Source organism: Artemia sp. Qi Xiang Cuo, chromosome 21 (genome assembly GCF_049724085.1).
Source record: "Artemia sp. Qi Xiang Cuo chromosome 21, ASM4972408v1, whole genome shotgun sequence".
Taxonomy (NCBI): Eukaryota; Metazoa; Arthropoda; class Branchiopoda; order Anostraca; family Artemiidae; genus Artemia; species Artemia sp. Qi Xiang Cuo.
The window spans coordinates 32,014,526-32,035,879 of NC_142814.1; the positions used below are offsets into that span (position 1 = coordinate 32,014,526).

General features: G+C 37.0%; 1 protein-coding gene across 1 annotated transcript in view; it reads right to left on the reverse strand.

Annotated features, from left to right (window-relative positions):
- Fas1 (fasciclin 1 Fas1 domain-containing) overlaps positions 1-21,354 on the reverse strand; it is a 168,031-nt gene that overhangs the window by 69,925 nt on the left and 76,752 nt on the right. Inside the window, exons 6-7 of the mRNA XM_089107228.1 lie at positions 8,924-9,107; positions 5,454-5,614 (exon numbers count right to left, since the gene is read on the reverse strand). Coding sequence (XP_088963354.1) covers positions 5,454-5,614; positions 8,924-9,107 — 345 coding nt within the window. The remainder of the gene's footprint in view (positions 1-5,453; positions 5,615-8,923; positions 9,108-21,354) is intronic.

The window sequence follows — 21,354 nt, forward strand, 5'->3', positions numbered from 1 at the left end:
ACAAAGGGCACTAGCCCTTTGAATTTCCAATCGAAAGAGCTCTTTTTCAAGTTTCTACGACAAAGATTTACATAAAAGCTTGTGTGCCACCAGGGCATAACTTATAACCCTTGCCCTGAAGACTGTGGGGGAGTGTCCAGCTCAAAGGTATAATTTCCTGAACTTTAAACTGCGTGAAACAAAATGGCCATCTCAAAATTTTTATTGGATGTGTGTGGGGAAAAAGTTGGCGTGAGAGGGGGGTTAGTTGCCCTCCAATCTCTTTCGATTATTAAAAGGGCACTAGCCCTTTAAATTTCCAATCGAATGAGCCCTTTTTCAAGTTTCTACGACAATGATTTCCATAAAAACCTTATATGCCCCCAGGGCATAACTTATAACCCTTGCCCTGAAGACTGTGGGAGGAATGTCCTGCTCAAAGGTATAATTTTCTGAACTTTAAACTACGTGTAAAAAAATGGCTATCTCAATATTTTGATTGGATATGTTTGGGGAAATGGTGGGCGTGGATAAGGTGTTAGTTGCCTTCCAATCACTTTCGACTATTAAAAAGGGCACTAGCCATTTCAATTTCCAATCGAAAGAGCCCTTTTTGAAGTTTCTAAGACAACGCGTTCTATAAAAACCTTATATGCCCCCAGGGCATAACTTACGACCCTTGCCCTGAGGGATGTGGGGCAGTGTCCTCCTTAAAACATAATTTCTATCTGGAAATCAAATACGCTGAACAAAATAGCTATTTAAAAATTTTGATTGGATGTGTTTGGGGAAAAGGTGGGCGTGAGAGGGGGTTAGTTGCCCTCAAATCAGTTTCGACTATTAAAAAGGGCACTAGACCCTCGAATTTCCAATCGAATGAGCCCTTTTTAAATATTCTACAACAAAGATTTCAATAGAAACTTATATGCCCCCAGGGCATAACTTACAACCCTTGCCCTGAAGACTGTGGGGGAGTGTCCTCCTCAAAAACATAACTTCTATCTGTAAATCAACTACGCTGTGGGGGAGTAGGGAAGTGTCCTCCTCAAAAACATAATTTCTATCTGGAAATCAACTACACTGTGGGAGGAGTGTCCTGCTCAAAGGTATAATTTCCAGAACTTTAAACTGCGTGGAACAAAATGGCTATCTCAAAATTTTCATTGGATATGTTTGGGGAAATTTTGAGCGTGTAAGAGGTGTTAGTTGCCTTCCAATAACTTTCGACTATTAAAAAGGGTATGCTCCATTTCAATTTCTAATAAAATGAGCTGTTTTTATGATTTATACGACGTCACGTTCTATAAAAACCCTATATACCAGTAGGCATAGGTACATGTCCCTAGGTATCCTACAACCCTTGCCCCAAGGGTTGGGGCGGTGGAGCCTCTCCAAAAATATATTTTTATCTGGAAATCAACTACGCTCATCAAAATAGATATTTAAAAATTTTGATTGGATGTGTTTGGGGAAAACGTGGGCGTGAGAGGGGGTTAGTTGCCCTCAAACCACTTTCGATTATTAAAAAGGGCACTTGACCTTTTAATTGCCAATCAAATGAGCCCTTTTTAAAGTTTCTACGACAAAGATTTCAATAAAAACTTATATGCCCCCAGGGCATAACTTACGACCCTTGACCTGAAGACTGTGGGGGGAGTGTCCTGCTCAAATGTATAATTTCCTGAACTTTAAACTGCGTAGAATAAAATGGCTATCTCAAAATTTTGATTGGATGTGTTTGGAGAAATGATGGGCGTGGAAGGGATGTTAGTTGCCTTCCAATCACTTTCGACTATTAAAAAGGGTACTAGCCCTTTCAATTTCTAATCGAATGAACCCTTTTCTAAGTTTCTACGACAACGGATTTTATTAAAAACCTTATATGCCTCCAGGGCATAACATACAACCCTTGCCCTGAGGGCTGTGGGGGGGGGTGTCAACCTCAAAGACCTAATTTCCAGAACTTACAACTACGTTAAACAAAATGGCTATCTCAAAACTTTGATTGGATGTGTTTGGGGAAAAGGTGGGCGTGAGAGGGGGGGTTAGTTGCCCTCCAATCACTTTCAACTATTAAAAAGGGCACTAGCCCTTTGAATTTTCAATCGAATGAGTCTTTTCTGAAGTTTCGACGACAATGCCTTCTATAAAAACCTCATATGCTCCCAGGGCATAACTTACAGCCCTTGCCCTGAAGGCTGTGGGAGAGTGTCCTCCTCAAAAACATAATTTCTATCTGAAAATCAACTACGCTGAACAAAATGGCTATCTCAAAACTTTGATTGGATGTGTTTCGGGGAATGGTGGGCGTTGAAGGGGTGTTAGTTGCCTTCCAATCACTTTCGACTATTAAAAAGGGCACAAGCCACTCCAATTTCCAATTGAATGAGACCTTTTCGAAGTTTCTACGACAACTCCTTCTATACGAAGTGCCCTGCTCTAAAGAAAAAAATAATAAATAATACATTGTGCCAACATCCTTCTTAGATGCCCCCAGGGCATAACTTAAAACCCTTACCCTGAGGGTTGTGGGGGAGTGTCCTCCTCAAAAACATATTTTCTATCTGGAAATCAACTACGCTGAACAAAATGGCTATCTCAAAATTTTGATTGGATGTGTTTGGGGAATAATGAGCGTGTGGGGGGGGGGGCTAGTTACCCTACAATCACTTTCGACTATCAAAAAGGGCACTAGCAACTGCAATTTTCAATCGAATGAGCCCTTTTCGAAGTTTCTACGACAACTCCTTCGATACGAATTGCCCTGGTTTGGAAACCAAAAAAAAAAAAAAAAATAAATAAAAATAATAATACATTGCACCAACATCGTTCTTCACTTAGGCAGCACGATTGCGCTGCCTATGATGACCGTCTCAAAATTTAGATAGGATGTATTTTAGGAAAAAATAGGGTGGGGTGGAAACCCTGCAATCACTTCTAACTCTGAAAAAGTATACTGGAAATTTTGATTTTCAATAGAATGAGCACCCCCCCCCCAAATTTTATAAACACAATTTTTTTCTACATAAAATTTATGTGTTAGCAATGAGCAACTAGCTTAACTTACAGCCGTTTCCCTAGATGCTGCTGGTGGGGTTGCTAACCCCAAAGGCATGGTTATTTGAGCTTTAGACTATTTTTGAACAAATTTTTATTTTTATTATGATCGGATGGATTAGGGGGGGGGGGGTGTCGGTTAAGAGGGAAAGGCTGATTGTCCTCTGAATACCCTTGATCTTCAAAATTGAACTTGAACTTTCAATTTTCAATTTAATGAGCCTCCTTCAAAGTTTTTACGACCATCCCTTCTATAATAACCTTAAATTTTAACGATTGGTAACTTGCAATAACATACAGATTGCTGATACAGGTGTATTAGCAATTTTTTTTGGAATGGCTTAGCGTATCAAGATGAAACTTCTGGGGCATATACCTGCTACTACTGCTATTAATACTGCTGCTACTACTGTTGCTACTACTACTTATTCAACACTATTATTACTACCACTGCTTCTACTACGACCTCTACACTATTAAACTAGCATTATTAAGGCTATGCATATCAAGTTGAAAATTTGACAGAATGGGGTATTTGAGGGGGAACTTGAACTAAATCAAAAGAAACTATGTGCATGCAGATTTTCAAAAAGGCGTATCTCAAAAAGGGATTTGTGTAATAAGTTGGAACTTTCAGAGAGTGCTTAAAGAGTGCTGAGAGTTCGGTATTACCCCTCTCTTTCATCACTTTTCACTCATCAGTTGTGTTCTGTTAATTGCTTCCATTAGCCCTTTTCGCTCATCAGTTGCGTTCTGTTAATTGCTTCCATTAGCCCCGAATTTTTGGAAATAACCCCGAAAATCTTGCAAAAACGGAGCGGCAAAAACGCTTGGTTCTTAAGCGTCAGAGATTTAAATCCGGCCCTGTGCACGCTACTGCTATTACTATTTTAATTATATTTACTACTGCAGCTACTACAACAAATACTACTACTACTAGTTCGACTGCTACTTCTATTGCAACCACTTGTAAGCTAAAAGTATTAAGATGAAAATAAAGGAACTACATGAACATATAGGTTATCAAAAGGATATATCGGAAATGGGGTAGCAACAGCTAATTGTATTAAGTTGAAGGTTCTAGAACTTGATGAGAGGAATCTTCAGCTAACCAAAAGGCAATATGTTAATGCTACTGCTGCTACTAGAACTAGCACTATTACTATTAATACTACTACTAATACTGAATGAATGAATGAATGAATTTTTAATACTTACTATTAATACTACTACTAATACTATTGCTGGGACTACCATTACAGCTTTACCTAACGGTAATGAACGGTATGAAGGTTAAATTTTTAGGGAATATTGAGGGTGGAAGGTGAACTGAATCACATCACGTCATCTGTATACAGGTTGTCAAAAGGGTGCATCAACAACGTCCTAGGGACAGTTTGGTGTGTTAAAAAAATGTTGAAGAAAATAAAAGGTGTTATGTGCATACTGCTACTAATTCTACTACTGCTACTACGCAAGCTAAAGGTATTAAGGTGAAGCTCTCAAGGAATATTTCGGCGGATATTGAACTGAATCAAATTGACTATGATTATGCACATTCTCAAAAGGGTTAAACAGCAATATCTCAAGAACGGCTTCCATTAATAAATTAGACCTTTCAGGATAAGTTGTGGGCGGGGGACTTCGATCTAATGAAAAGTTCAAAGTTTGCAATTAAACCAAAATAAACACTTTATCGGGCCATACTTTTGGCGATAGGCCCAATCTGGAAAGGTTCATTCAATTTAGAGTGTTTAGGGGCTACACTGATGAGTAATACAAGTTAGAAACCGCAAATGAAGCGATAAATAGATTTTGAGCGTTTAATTGGCCTTAGTTCAAACTTATTTTTAGTCCTTGACTTAGGTTCAGGATTTGATTTAGATGAGGATTGGGTTAAAGGAGGCTTGAGTTAAATGGGGGTTTGTTAGAACGGGGGTTCAACATGTAACTCTATAGCCCTTTTTTTTGTTTTCCCCAAAACCCCCATGTTTTCTATGATCGTTTGTTTTAATTTCTGTTCGTTTTGGGTTTCTTTTTTTTTCAGTTGCACGGGGGTTCAGTTGCATGGTGGTTCAGTTGCACGGTGGTTCAATTGCACGGTGGTTCAGTTGCAAGGTGGTTCAGCTGCACGGTGGTTCATTTACAGTGGTTCAGTTGCTTGGGGTCCAGTTACACGGTGGTTCAGTTACAGTGGTTCAGTTGCTTGGGGTTCAGTTACACGGTGGTTCAGTTACAATGGAACCCGTTTTTGTCTGTCCATTTTTAAATAATAAAATCAAGACAATATATATATATATATATATATATATACAAAGTAATTGGTAAAAAACTCCAGCCGATTCCCCTTTATAACTCTTAGGACATAGTTTTAGGATACATATATATATATATGTTTGTACATACTATTGACTTACCTTCAGAAAGTTCACCATATCTTTGTCAATCACAACCAAGGGTTTTTCTATCAAATGTACGACACCGTTTTTAACCGGAATATTGGCTTTTACAATTGATGAGATGACAACTCCTTTGGGATGGTTATAGTCACCGGAGCGAGTGTTGCTCTGAACTGAAGCTAAAAAGATTTTAAAGATAAAAACAGAATTAAGGCAGATAGGCATGTAATAAGGGTCATTCAGATAGTCTAGCATTTCTGTGAGCCATTTGAAGGTAATTGGACACGAAAAAATGATCCAAAAATTGATGACCGACACAGGACTTTCAGGACGGCAAGGACTTGCAGACGAGTGGGTGACCGAAATTCTTCAGATTATATGGGCTCTGCCTCGGCTAAGCTACCTCTACTCGATAGAACACGAGTAGCTAAGAAACCAAGTTGAATAATTCAATAAAACAAACAATTGAGAAAAATCAGACAATATTTTGCTAGTTTCGATTCTAATGAGCTAATCATTTGGTGGACAAAAACACTCGGCTCGTTTAGCGTTTACTTGTGTTTTAGCACAGCAAATTTATTTAGCGGAGATTTAGATTGCACAAAAAATAGCGTTTCATAGTTAATCAAATTCTTACTTTTAGTATCAATCCTTAACTATAAGAAATATGCTTATGAATGTGAATAGTTAAAAGTCAAAGTTAAGTCATGTGAATAGTGAAAAATAATGATACTTGGGACGTTTGTCTTTTTTAGTAAAGCGGGATACGAAATTGATTTAGATTTTTGAAGTTATCACCCAATAGAGTTTAGAGAAAATTGTGATAAAGATTGAAAATACTCAACGATTTAGAAAGGTGATTCAGTTATTCGAACAAAACCCTATGTTCATATTTAGAAGCACAAGCAAAAAGAACTCACAAAGAAAAAAAAGAAAAAGCAAAGAAAGAACACACAGGCATGGGCACCCATAAGCTGAATTTTAGGGGGGGGCTTACATGGCCTAATTCGCACTTCCAATGCTGAATAATAGAAATCTCAAGACAAAAATAAAACAATAAGACGGCGTGATTCAGCCAGGGGGGGGGGGGGTCTGGAACCCCCCTGCCCCCTTATGGGCGCCCATGCACACAGGAAAAAGAAGAAAAAAAACTGTAGTAGAATACACAAAAGTCAGCAAGGACGCCAAGAAGGAAATAATTTCTTCTTTTCATTTCGATCTATATTTACGAATTGTTTCTTTACTCTCTTCTTTCTTTTAACATTTTTTACATTTCAACCTTTACTTTTTCACCCTCTTAACTCCCCTTTCCCTTCGACTTTCCTAAAAACATGAGTTATCGTTGAAAGCTTGGTTAGGGATATAATTTGTGCTTTTAAGTAATATTTATTCAACATTTTAAACGTTTATATGGCTATATTCGATTAAACGTTTACGAGTATATGGCTATGGCGATATTCGTGCTGCGGGGTGATTCATTCTTCCTATTTGTATTTTTTTTTATAAATTATCCTTCTTATTTAGTTTTTTGTGTAAAAAAAAATGGGTGTTAATGGGTGGATGTCCCCTAAGAACAAGATTCAAGATAATTTTAGATGAAATTAAAGCGCGATATTCAAATTAAAAAAACTCACAAAAATTCTATATATAAAGGCACTGTCATTCCTTTAACCCGTCACTCTTTACGCAAAGATGAAACTTTTGCTGTATGAAGAGAAAGAGCAGGAGGTCGAGGGTGCAATTGATCCTCATTTGTGATAAGTCTTATTATAATATAGGAAAAAAACGAACAGACATACAAAAAAGACAAGTTTTTCCAATTGAAAGCAAAGAGCACCACGCGCGTGAATAAGCCCTTTCTATCTTAAAGCATTGTGATAGAAATTAAAAGTTGTTGTCACATTGCTCTTGTATTAGAGTATTCACTCTTAAAGCATTAAAAAAGTGGGGTTAGGTTAGGTAACCCTCGCATCTACAAGATTGGTTGTAAGGTTCGTACCAAGTTTTAATGGTGCTTTGTTTACCTAGATTTGAAAATAACTGTTTATTCAATCACAAAATGAATCAAAACTATGCAGTTACTACCAGCAAAATACTTGAAAACTTTATTTTCACAATCCCCTGCATTCCCGGCTAAAAAATTTTCTGCGGAGGAAGGTGTGATGCCTTTGGTTTTATGGTTTAAATTATTATTGGATAAAGTTATATACTTATCTATATTTATGACAGGAATAGACAAAAACTTTCGTTTTAGACACGATTCTGTAAGGTTCTATTAGATCTTCCCAGCTAGTATCTACCATATAGCCGTTTTTTATATGCTTAATCATATGCAAGACCAATTACTTCACCAGTTACTTTTATGGTTTAAATTATTATTGAATAAAGTTATATACTTCTCTATATTTATGACAGGAATAGACACAAACTTTCGTTTTAGACACGATTCTGTAAGGTTCTATAAGATCTTCCAAGCTAGTATCTACCATATTGCCGTTTTTTTTATATGCTTAATCATATGCAAGACCAGTTACTTCATGGATTCTAAGATAATTATTGTGTAGACAATTCCCATGAGAAGCTTTTAGTAGAAATTTCTAGAAAGAATCTATGTTACCCCTCATTGTTTATGATTTTCTTCAACGCTAATATCCTTCTTTCAACACAAACAGATTTTCAAAACTGAAAAAGCATTGTGTTCCTTCTCGATTTATTGACAATACCATTACTTGAGTAAATTTAGTAAGCTTTCTTTCACAATATGCTTTCACTAATATGAAAGGTGTCAAACACCGTAAATATATTATGGCGAAGCGTTTGATCGAGGACCAAACTTTTTAAGGGTTTTGTTTTCATTTTGTTACTCGATTTAACAAAAACCTTAATCTCGAATGTAGTTTGCCCCATTAAGCACTTTTTGTCTTAATTCTTGCAGTTTTCTTTTCTGAGATCCCAGTTTACACTACCAACCATTACTCTAGGAATAAAAGTTGAACGTTAACTGTTATAAGCATATCTAAATAAGTATATGCGATATAAAGCGTTATAGCCCCCCCCCCATCTCAAAACAAACATGATCTAAAAACGAGTCAAAATGAGATTTCTGACCTATATTCTGAAACTCAGCATCGATTGGTCCAATTCATTTCCAGTGGTTCTCAAGATACCAGGGAGTTTTGTTTTTCAGAAAACATGATCCGCCTTCTTTCGTTAACAGAGAATTAGTTATAAAACTGAGCTTTTGCCATTAAAATCGTTGTTGTTGTATCTTTTATTTTAAAGAAAAAACGTTCTTTGTACAACAAACTGCATGTTACTATGTATAAAAAAAAATAAACCAAAACCCTTTTTCACTTTCTGCTTTTCTACTTTTTTTTGCAAAAGTATGTCTTGTAACCATAACTCTTTTTGAGCCATGGCATTCAAAATAAGAGTCAGGCCTGTATTCATCTAGTAGTATTTTAACCCTTAAAAAAAAAAAATCTTACGTTGGTATCCACTAGGGCTTCCTGGGATTGAGTCATTATTCATAGCAAGGGTAACTTTAATATTATCACCGAAAGTCAGGGTCTTGATTGGACGTCCAGGAATGCTGGCTCTAGTGAAGATGACGGCACCAGGGACAACATGACCATCAACCACCTTGGAGTCCACCTTTTCGCGAGATACTGTCTGAAATTAAACATTATCATTGCATCTTTACCTAAACAATTTGTAAGTTTCCATAATATTCACCCAATGACTAATACTCTGTTCCGAAAGCAATTGCGTGAGATTATACAATGGTACCTGAGGCTAAGCGAGTATTTTCCATTAAACATACAGTCAGGGGTTTAATTTAAATATCGACGAATTTTATATGCACTTTTGGTGAGTCTATCCAGTTTTGTCTCACTATTGGTGGATCGCGTCAAAACTTTCAGAAAGTTTTTTTTCCGGGGGGAGGGGTAGGGGTAAAGATAATTGGAATTTTGAGTCGAGGGAGAGGACAACATGTTACTTTCTCAGTTTTACCAAAAGTGTACGCTAGGATTTTTTTCTATGTCTGACTTAAGACGGGTTCTACTGTTAGTACATGATAAAGAGTACAATGCTGGTTTATAGTTACACTTCGTACGCTGCACTGGCCAACAATGACGGTGTTAAATGTAAAAATACTATTTTTTCTGACGCAATATCAATACCCTGATTCCCAAATTTCAGTCATACTTTTTCCATCTTCCATAACTTTGGCACAGCAGTTGTTTGAAGCTTGTTGCTTTGCGTAATATTTGTTTTTACTTGTCTGAAGCAACATAAATTCCGCCAAGAAAAACTTCAAAAATCATCACACAAAACTGAGGGTGCTAAAAAACGATGTTATTTCGATGTTAGGACAAAAAGTTGCCCTAGAAAACCCTCTTGAAAAACTAAACTTAATTTTTCCATTTTTTAAGTCCTATTTTGTCAAACAATCCTACTTTTAAGATCCCCATGCAATAAATCTTGAGCATGCACAATTTCTGAAAATACACCTGAAAGCAGCATTATAGATTCAAGAAGAATCACCAACGGAGTGTCACTCATCAGCAAATTACAATTTTCCTAACTTTTTTCGGCCTTGATGAGGTCATCTTTGGTCATCTTTTTTGCAGATATACGGTCCAGCTACGTTTTCCAAAATTAATTCATTTTTGTAGCACTTCGTGCATCACATACTTTTGAGCAAAAGAATCAACTAACAGCGCCATCTTTAAAATTCATTAATAGGAAACATTCATGGAATATATAATTCTAGAAGAATCCATTTGTTTTACGGTTGAGAAGGTTTAAGGCGGATTACTGATTTGAGGGGTTATTGTTTGGATCTCAGAAAAAGAAAGAAATATGCAGGAAATGATAAGAAAAACAAGGGCCAATATTTGTACCAAACGCGAGAGTGCAAGTATTAAATTTGGTTCACTAACGTGGAAATGCAAGATATTAAATAAGCAGCGATAAGCTACCGTTAATGCCAGCGGAAATAATGTCAGTAAAGATGGCAATAATGCTAATGATGATTCCTAACTCCGGTAATGAAGTTGATGATTATAAAAACGGTGATGATAGTGATGGCAATGCTGATGGGAAATTTTGATTCCTGATAGATCTCGTAATCAAACAGCAAAGGGGGCCAAGTGTCCCGAAAATCGTTCCCTCACAGAAAAGGGCTGCACAGCTATTGAAATAAATACACGACTTGGCATAATGTTGAATCATGCTTGCTCACAGGAGATGGCGGGGGGGGGAGATTCCTCTCCTGACTAAGACCCTCAAGGAAGTTTGAAACATTTGGCTGAAAAATACACATTTCCTATTTTAAAATCATTCACAGCTTTGAAAGTCCTCTGAGATTCGAGTCTGAGAGAGTTATACCTCTGTGGGTAGGAGTGGCTTCCCTATCCCCCCTGTGTGTAGACTTGATTCAAAATTGACTAGAATTGGCCCCACGCTCAACAGAGCTTATTGAAATTAAATTAATTTAATTAGTTGGAATAGCTACTTGAATAAGTGTGATTATTATGCTCTATTAAGCGCGGTTTTAACGAAGCAAGGAGTTTCATACAAAGAAAAGAAAAAATCAAAGAAGTCTTGTAAACCCATCGAACATTTGAAACTAACCGACAATATTGTTAGCTTCTACAAATAGATGAATATTTCAAGAACCTTCTATCTGTAAAAGAACGAATTGCAGTTTATGTAGCTCTAAAGCGCAAAGATTATCTTTGAGTGGTCGATTTTCTAGCGCTGAGCTGATTAATTTTTCCTGGGTCAAACCCATTTTGGATTGAGTTTAACCTGTTTTAATAACTAAATTTTGTGGTGGCTGAAACTTCACGGGTTAAATTTTTCATGGTCTGAATTTTGCTTGGTTTGATTTAATTGGGTTGGGTTATGTCAGGCTGATTTTTACTTAGGTCTAACTTTGCTTGAGCTTTTTTGTTGGATTGAGTTTTGCTGAGCTTAACCAATGTTGAATGATATAGGACCATCGGAAGGACATAGAACTTCATAGCCTAGGTTCTATCTAATTAATTGAGTAAGTACTATTTTGTTAATGTCGTTGCTGTAGTTATTGCATTGTTTTTCCCTTTCCCAGTATTTCCAAACTATGTATTCTCTGTTCATCATGGGCAGTAGTCAAACGAGTAGTTGTCACAGTCATGCATAATATTTTTTTCCAATTTTAATGTATAATCACTTTAAATTAAGTCAACGTCCATCCTTTCAAATGAATCTTTCGAAAATCCGGTACTGTGTAGATTTTTTTTTCTTTTTACTATTCTTATCATTCAATTTAAACTTACTACATGAAATCAAGTTTCGAATGACCCAAAGTTGAACCAAGTCCATCTTTACACTTTTTGTATTTGGTTCATACTCTGTTAAGCCGTGTCTTGATTATGGCATTTTCAGGAGAAGTCGGCCGATTGAAAACATCTTTCTGATCACTAGATTTGACTTTTCCTGACAAAAATACATTTCAAATCCGCCTGATCTGCCTTTTTTACATTAGGAACCATCAATGGAGACCGGAACTGCCAAAAAAAAAAAAGTAGGAGCGACTTTGCCTGAAAATGTCACAATGAAGACACTGCTTTATCCACTAGGCCTTCCTGTAAAGAAGGTATAATATAAACTCTGTAGCTGGCAAAAACGTTGGAACCTAACAGATCAACCAGTTCGTGGTAACGAACTGTAAGTAAGGAGCGACCCGGCTCAATAGTAACCGAAACTCTAAAAAACGGAACGAAACTAAAAAAAGACTTTGCCTGAAAATGTCACAATGAAGACACTGTTTTATCCACTAGGCCGTGCTGTAAAGAACGTATAATCTAAACTCTGTAGCTGGCAAAAACGTTGGAACCTAACAGATCAACCAGTTCGTGGTAACGAACTGTAAGTAAGGAGCGACCCGGCTCAATAGTAACCGAAACTCTAAAAAACGAAATTTTGATACCAATAGATACATCAAAAGAATCGAATTTTTATGCTGATTTTATAAATATAAGGTTCATCAAGCTTAGTCTTACCCATCCAACGAGCCTGAAAAATTTTTCTTTATTTTCGAAAACAAGGGTAACCACCCCCTAAAAGTCATAGAATCTTAATGAAAATCACACCATCAGATTCAGCGTATCAGAGAACCCTGCTGTAGAGGTTTCAAGCTCCAATCTGCTAAAATGTGGAATTTTGTATTTTTTGCCAGAAGAAAGACCACGGATGCGTCTTTATTTGTTTTTTGTTGGTTTTTTTTTGTATGTTTTCTCCAGGGGTGATCGTATTGACTCAGTGGTCCTAGAATGTCCCAAGGGGGCTCATTCGAACGGAAATTAAAATTCTAGTCCCCTTTTTAAGTGACCAAAAAAATTAGAGGGCAACTAGGCCCCCTCCCACGCTCATTTTACCCGAAGTCACCGGATCAAAGTTTTGAGATAGCCATTTTGTTCAGCATACTCGAAAAATCTAATAACTATGTCTTTGAGGACGAATTAAGTCCCCACAGTCCCCGGGAGAAGGGCTGCAAGTTATGAACTTTGCCCATTGTTTCCATATTAAATAATAAAAAACAAGTTTTTTTAACTGAAAGTGAGGAGCGACATTAAAATTTAAAACGAATAGAAATCATTCTGTATATGAAAGGGGCTGTCCCCTCCTCAGTACCTCGCTCTTTACGCTAACGTTTTTTTTTGTTTAAAAAAAGTAAGTTGTGAGAAAGAGTCAAACTTTTGCGTAAAGAGCGAGGCGTTGAGGAGGGACAGCCCCTTTCATATATGGAATAATTTCTGTTCGTTTTAATTTTTAATGTCGCTCCTTACTTTCAGTTTAAAAAACTTGTTTTTTTTTATTTAATTTCTGATCGTTTTTTAGTTAATGCAGCTTTTATTTTGGCTCACCGTCATTGAATAAGTAAACAAAATTTGCAAAAAAAATTTTTCTCTTCTTTTGCTAAATGGCTGTCTCTAAATTTGGTTCTGACGTAATTTACAAATTAACTTACGTAACCCTAGTCAATACCTTGCTCTTTAAGCTAAAGTTCGAATTTTTTCCAATTCTTTAAAAATTACCCCTTAATCACAAAGTCCGTTAATTAGAATAAATAGCTCTTGTGAAAGTACTATAAAATCTTTGGCTTAATGAACGAAGTATTGACTAGAAGGAGAACCCAATGATATAGCTAATATTTTTTGTTCGTTTTAAGTTTTGATGTTGCTCCTTACTTTCAGTTGAAAAACTTGTTTTTTTATATTTAATTTCTGATTTATGTTTTAAATAATGATGGAAAATCCGGCGCCCCCTTCATAGCAATGTCCCTTTCCCCATGAAAACTTCCTTCATGAAAAGATCATCCCAAATAAACCCCGAACCCCCCACCACCCCCACAAACCGAAAAAAATCCCCCGGAAAACGTCTGTAAACTTCCCAAAAACCAATACTATATGTTAACATTAGTAGAATGCTTATAATGAATTTGCTTGGCCCAATAGCAATTCCCATGCTATTTGCTTGGCCCAATAGCAATTCCCGTGTTATTTGCTTGCGTGTATAGGAATTCCCATATTATTTGCTTGCCTGTATAGGAATTCCCGTGTTATTTGCTTGCAGCTATAGGACCATGTTATTTGCTTGCGTGTACAGGAATTCCCATGTTATTTGCTTGCCTGTATAGGAATTTCCATGTCATTTGCTTGCAGCTATAGGACCTTGTTATTTGCTTGCGTGAATAGGAATTCCCATGTTATTTGCTTGCGTGTATAGGAATTTCCATGTTATTTGCTTGCGTGTATAGGAATTCCCATGTTATTTGCTTGCAGCTATAGGAATTCCCATGTTATTTGCTTACAGCTTTATGACCATGTTAGTTGCTTGCGTGTATAGGAATTCCCATGTTATTTGGTTGCAGCTATAGGACCATGTTATTTGCTTGCGTGTATAGGAATTCCCATGTTATTTGCTTGCGCGAATAAGAATTCCCATGTTATTTGCTTGCCTGCATAGGAAGTCCCATGTTATTTGCTTGCAGTTCTATGACCATGATATTTTGTTACTTGTATAGGAATTCCCATGTTATTTGGTTGCAGCTATAGGACCATGTTATTTGCTTGCGTGTATAGGAAGTCCCATGTTATTTGCTTGCGGCTGTAGGACCAGGTTATTTTCTTGCGTATATAGGAATTCCCAGGTTATTTGTTTGCCTGTATAGGAATTCCCATGTTATCTGCTTGCAGCTATAGGACCATGTTATTTGCTTACTTGTATAGGAATTCCCATGCTATTTTAAAGGATTGTGTTCCCTCCCATGCTATTTTAAGGGCTTATGTTCCCTCCCCTGCTATTCTAAGGGTTTATGTTCTCTTCCATGCCATTTTAAGGGCTTATGTTCCCTCCCAGCTGTTTTAAGGGCTTATGTTCCCTCCCATGCTATTCTAAGGGTTTATGTTCTCTTCCATGCTATTCTATAGCGCTATGTTCCTTCCATTGTTATTCTACGGGACCTCTACACCTTTTCAAAGAGAGTGAGTATTAAGAATTGTTTGACGTGCAAATTGCCAAAAAAATTAAGTTTTGAGGAGATTACGTTCCTTGGCACCTTTTCATGTTTTCAATCAGATGGGTTTTGAAAGCACAGTGTGTACATGTGTGTAGGCTTTATTATTTAAAAAATTGGACGCTACAATCAGAATTCTTTGATTGACATTTGCAAAAAAGAAAGGGTTTAGCATTTGCAAATTTGATCCTATTAAGGTGGAAAAAAAGAGTTTAGCATTTGCGAATACTTCAGAGCCGACTTGCTAGCGAAAAACCCGTGTGATTGACTTGAAATAAAAATTTTTAACAAGAAATGGCTGAAAAGTGTTTTGGGGGAGATGGGATAATGGTGTACTGTATAATACACAAGTGATGTTTGGACAGTGTTGTCAATTTAAAATAGTTTAACGTTATACTATACGAAGAAGTAAAACGATTTTTTTTGTTAAATAAGTAGTTATTGTACCTTTTCAAAGAGGTTTACGGGGTTTGAGAGACTCGGTTGCCTGATTCCGTGTGGTTTTTCTTTACTTAGTGCTCATTTAAAACGAAATTTTTGTGTTAAATAATTAGTTCTTGTATTGTTAAAAGCTCATTAGTTCATAAGACGGATCGTGAAAATCCCAAGGTTTTGTGTACCAAGAATGGACCGGAGGTAGCCTTCCTTACATACACGAATGGATATCGCTAGAATATTCAAAGACGGAGGCTCTGTTATTTAAAAAATTGGACGCCAAAATCAGAACTCTTTGATTGGCATTTGAAAAAAAGGGGTAGTAATAGATTTGTGAATTGGAGTGTAGGATTGACATCACCTGGCACGTGCGAGGGAAATTTTTTGTTGGTGGGGGGGGGGCTTAAAAAGGTAATAATGGGTGAACTACATTAGTTTATAAGACGGTTCGTGAAAATCACAAGCTTTTGTGTACCAAGAATGGACCGGAGGTAGCCTCCCCTACATACACGAATGGATATCGCTAGAATATTTTTAGACGGGCTGTGTTATTTAAAAAATTGGATGCTACAATCAGAATTGTTTGATTGGCATTTGCAAAAAAAAGGGGTAATGAATTTGTGAATTGGAGTGTAGGTTTGACATCACCAGGCACGTGCGAGGGAAATTTTTTGTTGGTGGGGGTTTTAAAAAGGTAAAAATGGGTGAACTACATTAGTTTATAAGACAGATCGTGAAAATCCCAAGGTTTTGTGTACCAAAAATGGACCAGAGGTAGCCTCCACATACATACATGCAAGAATGGATATAGCTAGAATATTTTAAGACGGCTTTGTTATTTCAAAAATTGGATGCTACAATCAGAATCGTTTGATTAGGATTTGCAAAAAAAGGGGTAATGAATTTGTGAATTGGAGTGTAGGTTTGATATCACCAGGCACGTGCGAGGGAATTTTTGTGATGGTGGGGGACTTAAAAATGTAAACATGGGTGAACTTCACGGGTTTATAAGACTGATCGTGTAAATCCCAAAGTTTTTGTGTACCAGTAATGGACCGTAAAAAACTTCAACTGTGCCCAGCCCCACACAATAAGAAATTAAATCATAAAAAAGTTTCTTCAACTGAAAGTAAGGAGCAAAATCAAAACTTAAACGGGCAGAAATAGAGGCTTTTTCCAAAGATTTAGGATTCATTAACTATAATGTTGCCAGTCAAAAGCTATGAGCTTGAGAAAATTGCCTGATTATCGAAAAATGGAGAAACACCGTCCAAAAGTCGACAGGAACGGGATTGTCTTGACGGGGGACTTTTCCATGGATGAGGGGGAGGGTATTTTTACGTGAAAACAACTTCAACCGTGCCCAGCCCCCAGATCAGAAATTAAATTATAAAAAAGTTTCTTCAACTGAAAGTAAGGAGCAACATCAAAACTTAAACAAGCAAAAATAGAGGCTGTTTCCAAAGATTTAGGATTCATTAACTTTAGTGTTGCCAGTCAAAAGCTATGAGTTTGAGAAAATTGCCTGATTATCGAAAAATGAAAAAAACACCCTCCAATAGTCGACAGGACGGGGATTGTCTTGCGAGGGGAAATGCGCAGGGCTGAGGGGGAGGGTATTTTTAAGTGAAAACAATTTCAACCGTGCCCAGATCCCTACGATTTGAAATTATATTATAAAAAAGTTTTTTCAATTGAAAGTAAGGAGCAACATCAAAACTTAAACAGGCAAAAATAGAGGCTGTTTACAAATATTTAGGATTCATTAACTTTAGTGTTGCCAGTCGAAAGCTAAGAGTTTGAGAAAATTACCTGATTATCGAAAAATGACGAAAACTCCCTCCAAAAGTCGACAGGAATGGAATTGTCTTGAGGGGGGAATTTTCCATGGAAGAGGGGGAGGGTATTTTTACGTGAAAACAACTTCAACCGTGCCCAGCCCCCCGCATTTTTAACATGAAATGGCTTAAAAGTGTTTTTTTTTGGGGGGGGGATGGTTATTAATCTCTCATTGGCGTGTGTTGTCTGAAACCTATAAAAATAAACTATTTCCGTAAAATCTCAGCTAATAAGGGTTTTGACCGTAAACTCTAGTTGTTTTTTTTTGTAAGAAAATTATGGAAAATACAATTCTCTGGTACAGGTGTGAAACTTAAGTCTGTTTTTATGAAAAAAAAAATATTGAATTATTAGTTCAGATTTTACGGATATAGTTTTATTTTTCAATCCAAAAATAGACTTAAGTTTCACACCTGTACCAGAGTATTGTATTTTCTATAATTTTCTTACAAAAAACTATAGTTTACGGCCAAAAACCCTTATTAGCTCAGATTTTATAGAAATAGTTTTATTTTCCGATCAGAAAATAGACTAGAGTTTCAGATTTGAACCAGACAATTGTATTTTCCATAATTTTATTCCAAGAAACTAGAGTTTACGGCCAAAAACCCTTATTAGCTCAGATTTTATAGAAATAGTTTTATTTTTCGATCCGAAAATAGACTAAAAGTTCAGATTTGAACCAGAGAATTGTATTTTCCATAATTTTCTTACATCTTTGGAAATTGTTAACGATAACAAACATATATTCGACCAGATGGGTTTTCGAAAGTACATTCAGCATGGCTTACGCTATTTTTTTTTTATCAAAACTTAAACGGGCAGAAATAGAGGTTGTTTCCAAAGATTTAGGATTCATTAACTTTAGTGTTTCCAGTCAAAAGCTATGAACTTGAGAAAATTGTCTGATTATCGAAAAATGGGGAAACACCCTCCAAAAGTCGACAGGAATGGTATTGTCTTGAGGGGGGAATTTTCCATGGAAGAGGGGAATGGTATTTTTACATGAAAACACAACTTCAACCATGGCCCGCAATCAGAAATTAAATTATAAAAAAATTTTCTTCAACTGAAAGTAAGGAGCAACATCAAAACTTAGACGGTCAGAAATAGAGGCTGTTTCCAAAGATTTAGAATTCATTAACTTTAGTGTTGTCAGTCAAAAGCTATGAGCTTGTGAAAATTGCCTGATTATCGAAAAATGGGGAAACACCCTCCAAAAGTCGACAGGAAGGGTGAGGGGGGGGGGATTTTCCATGGAAGAGGGGAAGGGTATTTTTACATGAAAACAACTTCAACCGTGCCCCGCAATCAGAAATTAAATTATAAAAAAGTTTCTTCAACTGAAAGTAAGGAGCAACATCAAAACTTAAACGGGCAGAAATAGAGGCTGTTTCTAAAGATTTAGGATTCATTAACTTTAGTGTGTAAGTCGTCACTTTGTGTATGCGTCGTCTCTGTGTGTGTGTCCTCTCTGTGCATGTGTCGTCGCTATGTGTGTGTCGTCTCTGTGTATGTGTGTGTGTGTGTGTGTGTGTGTCGTCTCTGTGTGTGTGTCTGTGTGTGTGTGTGTCGTCTCTGTGCATGTGTCCTCGCTATGTGTGTGTGTGTCGGCACTAAATAGTGCCGACAGGCATTAAATAGTGGAATTTATGCTGATACACACACACACACACACATAGCGAGGACACATGCACAGAGACGACACAGACGCACACACAGAGACGACACACATACACACATACACAGAGACGACACACACATAGCGACGACACATGCACAGAGGGCTGGGCACGGTTGAAGTTGTTTTCACGTAAAAATTACCTCCCCCTCTTCCATGGAAAATTCCCCCTCAAGACAATTCCATTCCTGTCGACTTTTGGAGGGTGTTTTCTTCATTTTTCGATAATCAGGCAATTTTCTCAAACTCATAGCTTTCGACTGGCAACACTAAAGTTAATGAATCCTAAATCTTTGGAAACAGCCTCTATTTCTGCCCGTTTAAATTTTGATGTTGCTCCTTACTTTCAGTTGAAGAAACTTTTTTATAATTTAATTTCTGATCGCGGGGGGCTGGGCACGGTTGAAGTTGTTTTCACGTAAAAATACCCTCCCCCTCTTCCATGGAAAATTCCTCCCTCAAGACAATCCCATTCTTGTCGACTTTTGGAGGGTGTTTCTCCATTTTTCGATAATCAGGCAATTTTTTCAAGCTCATAGCTTTTGACTGGCAACATTAAAGTTAATGAATCCTAAACCTTTGGAAACAGCCTCTATTTCTGCCCGTTTAAGTTTTGATGTTGCTCCTTACTTTCAGTTGAAGAAACTTTTTTATAATTTAATTTCTGATCGCGGGGAGCTGGGCACGGTTGAAGTTGTTTCCGGTCCATTGTTGGTACACAAAACCTTGGGATTTTCACGATCCGTCTTATAAACTAATGTAGTTCACCCATTTTTGCCTTTTTAAGCCCCCCACCAACAAAAAAATTCCCTTGTACGTGGCTGGTGATGTCAAACCTACACTCCAATTCACAAATTCATTACCCCTTTTTTTCCAAATGCCAATCAAACAATTCTGATTGTAGCATCCGATTTTTTAAATAACAAAGCCCGTCTTAAAATATTCTAGCGATATCCATTCGTGTATGTAGGGGAGGCTACCTCTGGTCCATTCTTGGTACACAAAACCTTGGGATTTTCACAATCTGTCTTATTAACTACTGTCGTTTACCCATTATTACCTTTTCAAACCCCCCACCAACAAAAAATTTCCCTAGCACCTGCCTGGTGATGTCAAACCTACGCTCCAATTCACAAATTCATTACACCTCTTTTTTGCAAATGCCAATCAAACAATTCTGATTGTAGCACCCAATTTTTTAAATAACAAAGCCCGTCTTAAAATATCCTAGCGATATCCATTCGTGTATGTAGGGGAGGCTACCTCCGGTCCATTCTTGGTACACAAAACCTTGGGATTTTCACGATCCGTCTTATAAACTAATGAGCTTTTAACAGATACAACAACTACTTATTTAACACAAAAATTTCGTTTTAAATGAGCACTAAGTAAAGAAAAACCACACGGAATCAGGCAACCGAGTCTCTCAAACCCCATAAAGCTCTTTTAAAAGATAAAAGAACTACTTATTTAACAAAAAAATTCGTTTTACTTCTTCGTATAGTATAACGTTAAACTATTTTAAATTGACAACACTGTCCAAACATCACTTGTGTATTATACAGTACACAATCATCCCATCTCCCCCAAAACACTTTTCAGCCATTTCTTGTTAAAATTTTTTATTTCAAGTCAATCACACGGTTTTTCGCTAGCAAGTCGGCTCTGAAGTATTCGCAAATGCTAAAATCTTTTTTTCCACCTTAATAGGATCAAATTTGCAAATGCTAGACCCTTTTTTGCAAATGTCAATCAAAGAATTCTGATTGTAGCGTCCAATTTTTTAAATAACAAAGCCTACACACATGTACATACTGTGCTTTCAAAACCCATCTGATTGACAACATGAAAAGGTGCCAAGGAATGTAATCTCCTCAAAACGTAATTTTTTTGGCAATTTGCAGGTCAAACAATTCTTAATACTCACTCTCTTTGAAAAGGTGTAGAGGTCCCGTAGAATAACAATGGAAGGAACATAGCGCTATAGAATAGCATGGAAGAGAACATAAACCCTTAGAATAGCATGGGAGGGAACATAAGCCCTTAAATCAGCATGGGAGGGAACATAAGCCCTTAAAATGGCATGGAAGAGAACATAAACCCTTAGAATAGCAGGGAAGGGGACATAAGCCCTTAAAATAGAATGGGAGGGAACATAATCCTTTAAAATAGCATGGGAATTCCAAGCAGATAACATGGGAATTCCTATACAGGCAAACAAATAACATGGGAATTCCTATACACGCAAGCAAATAACATGGTCCTATAGCTGCAAGCAAATAACATGGGAATTCCTATACTGGCAAGCGAATAACATGGTCCTATAGCTGCAAGCAAATAACATGGGAATTCCTATACACGCAAGCAAATTACATGGGAATTCCTATACACGCAAG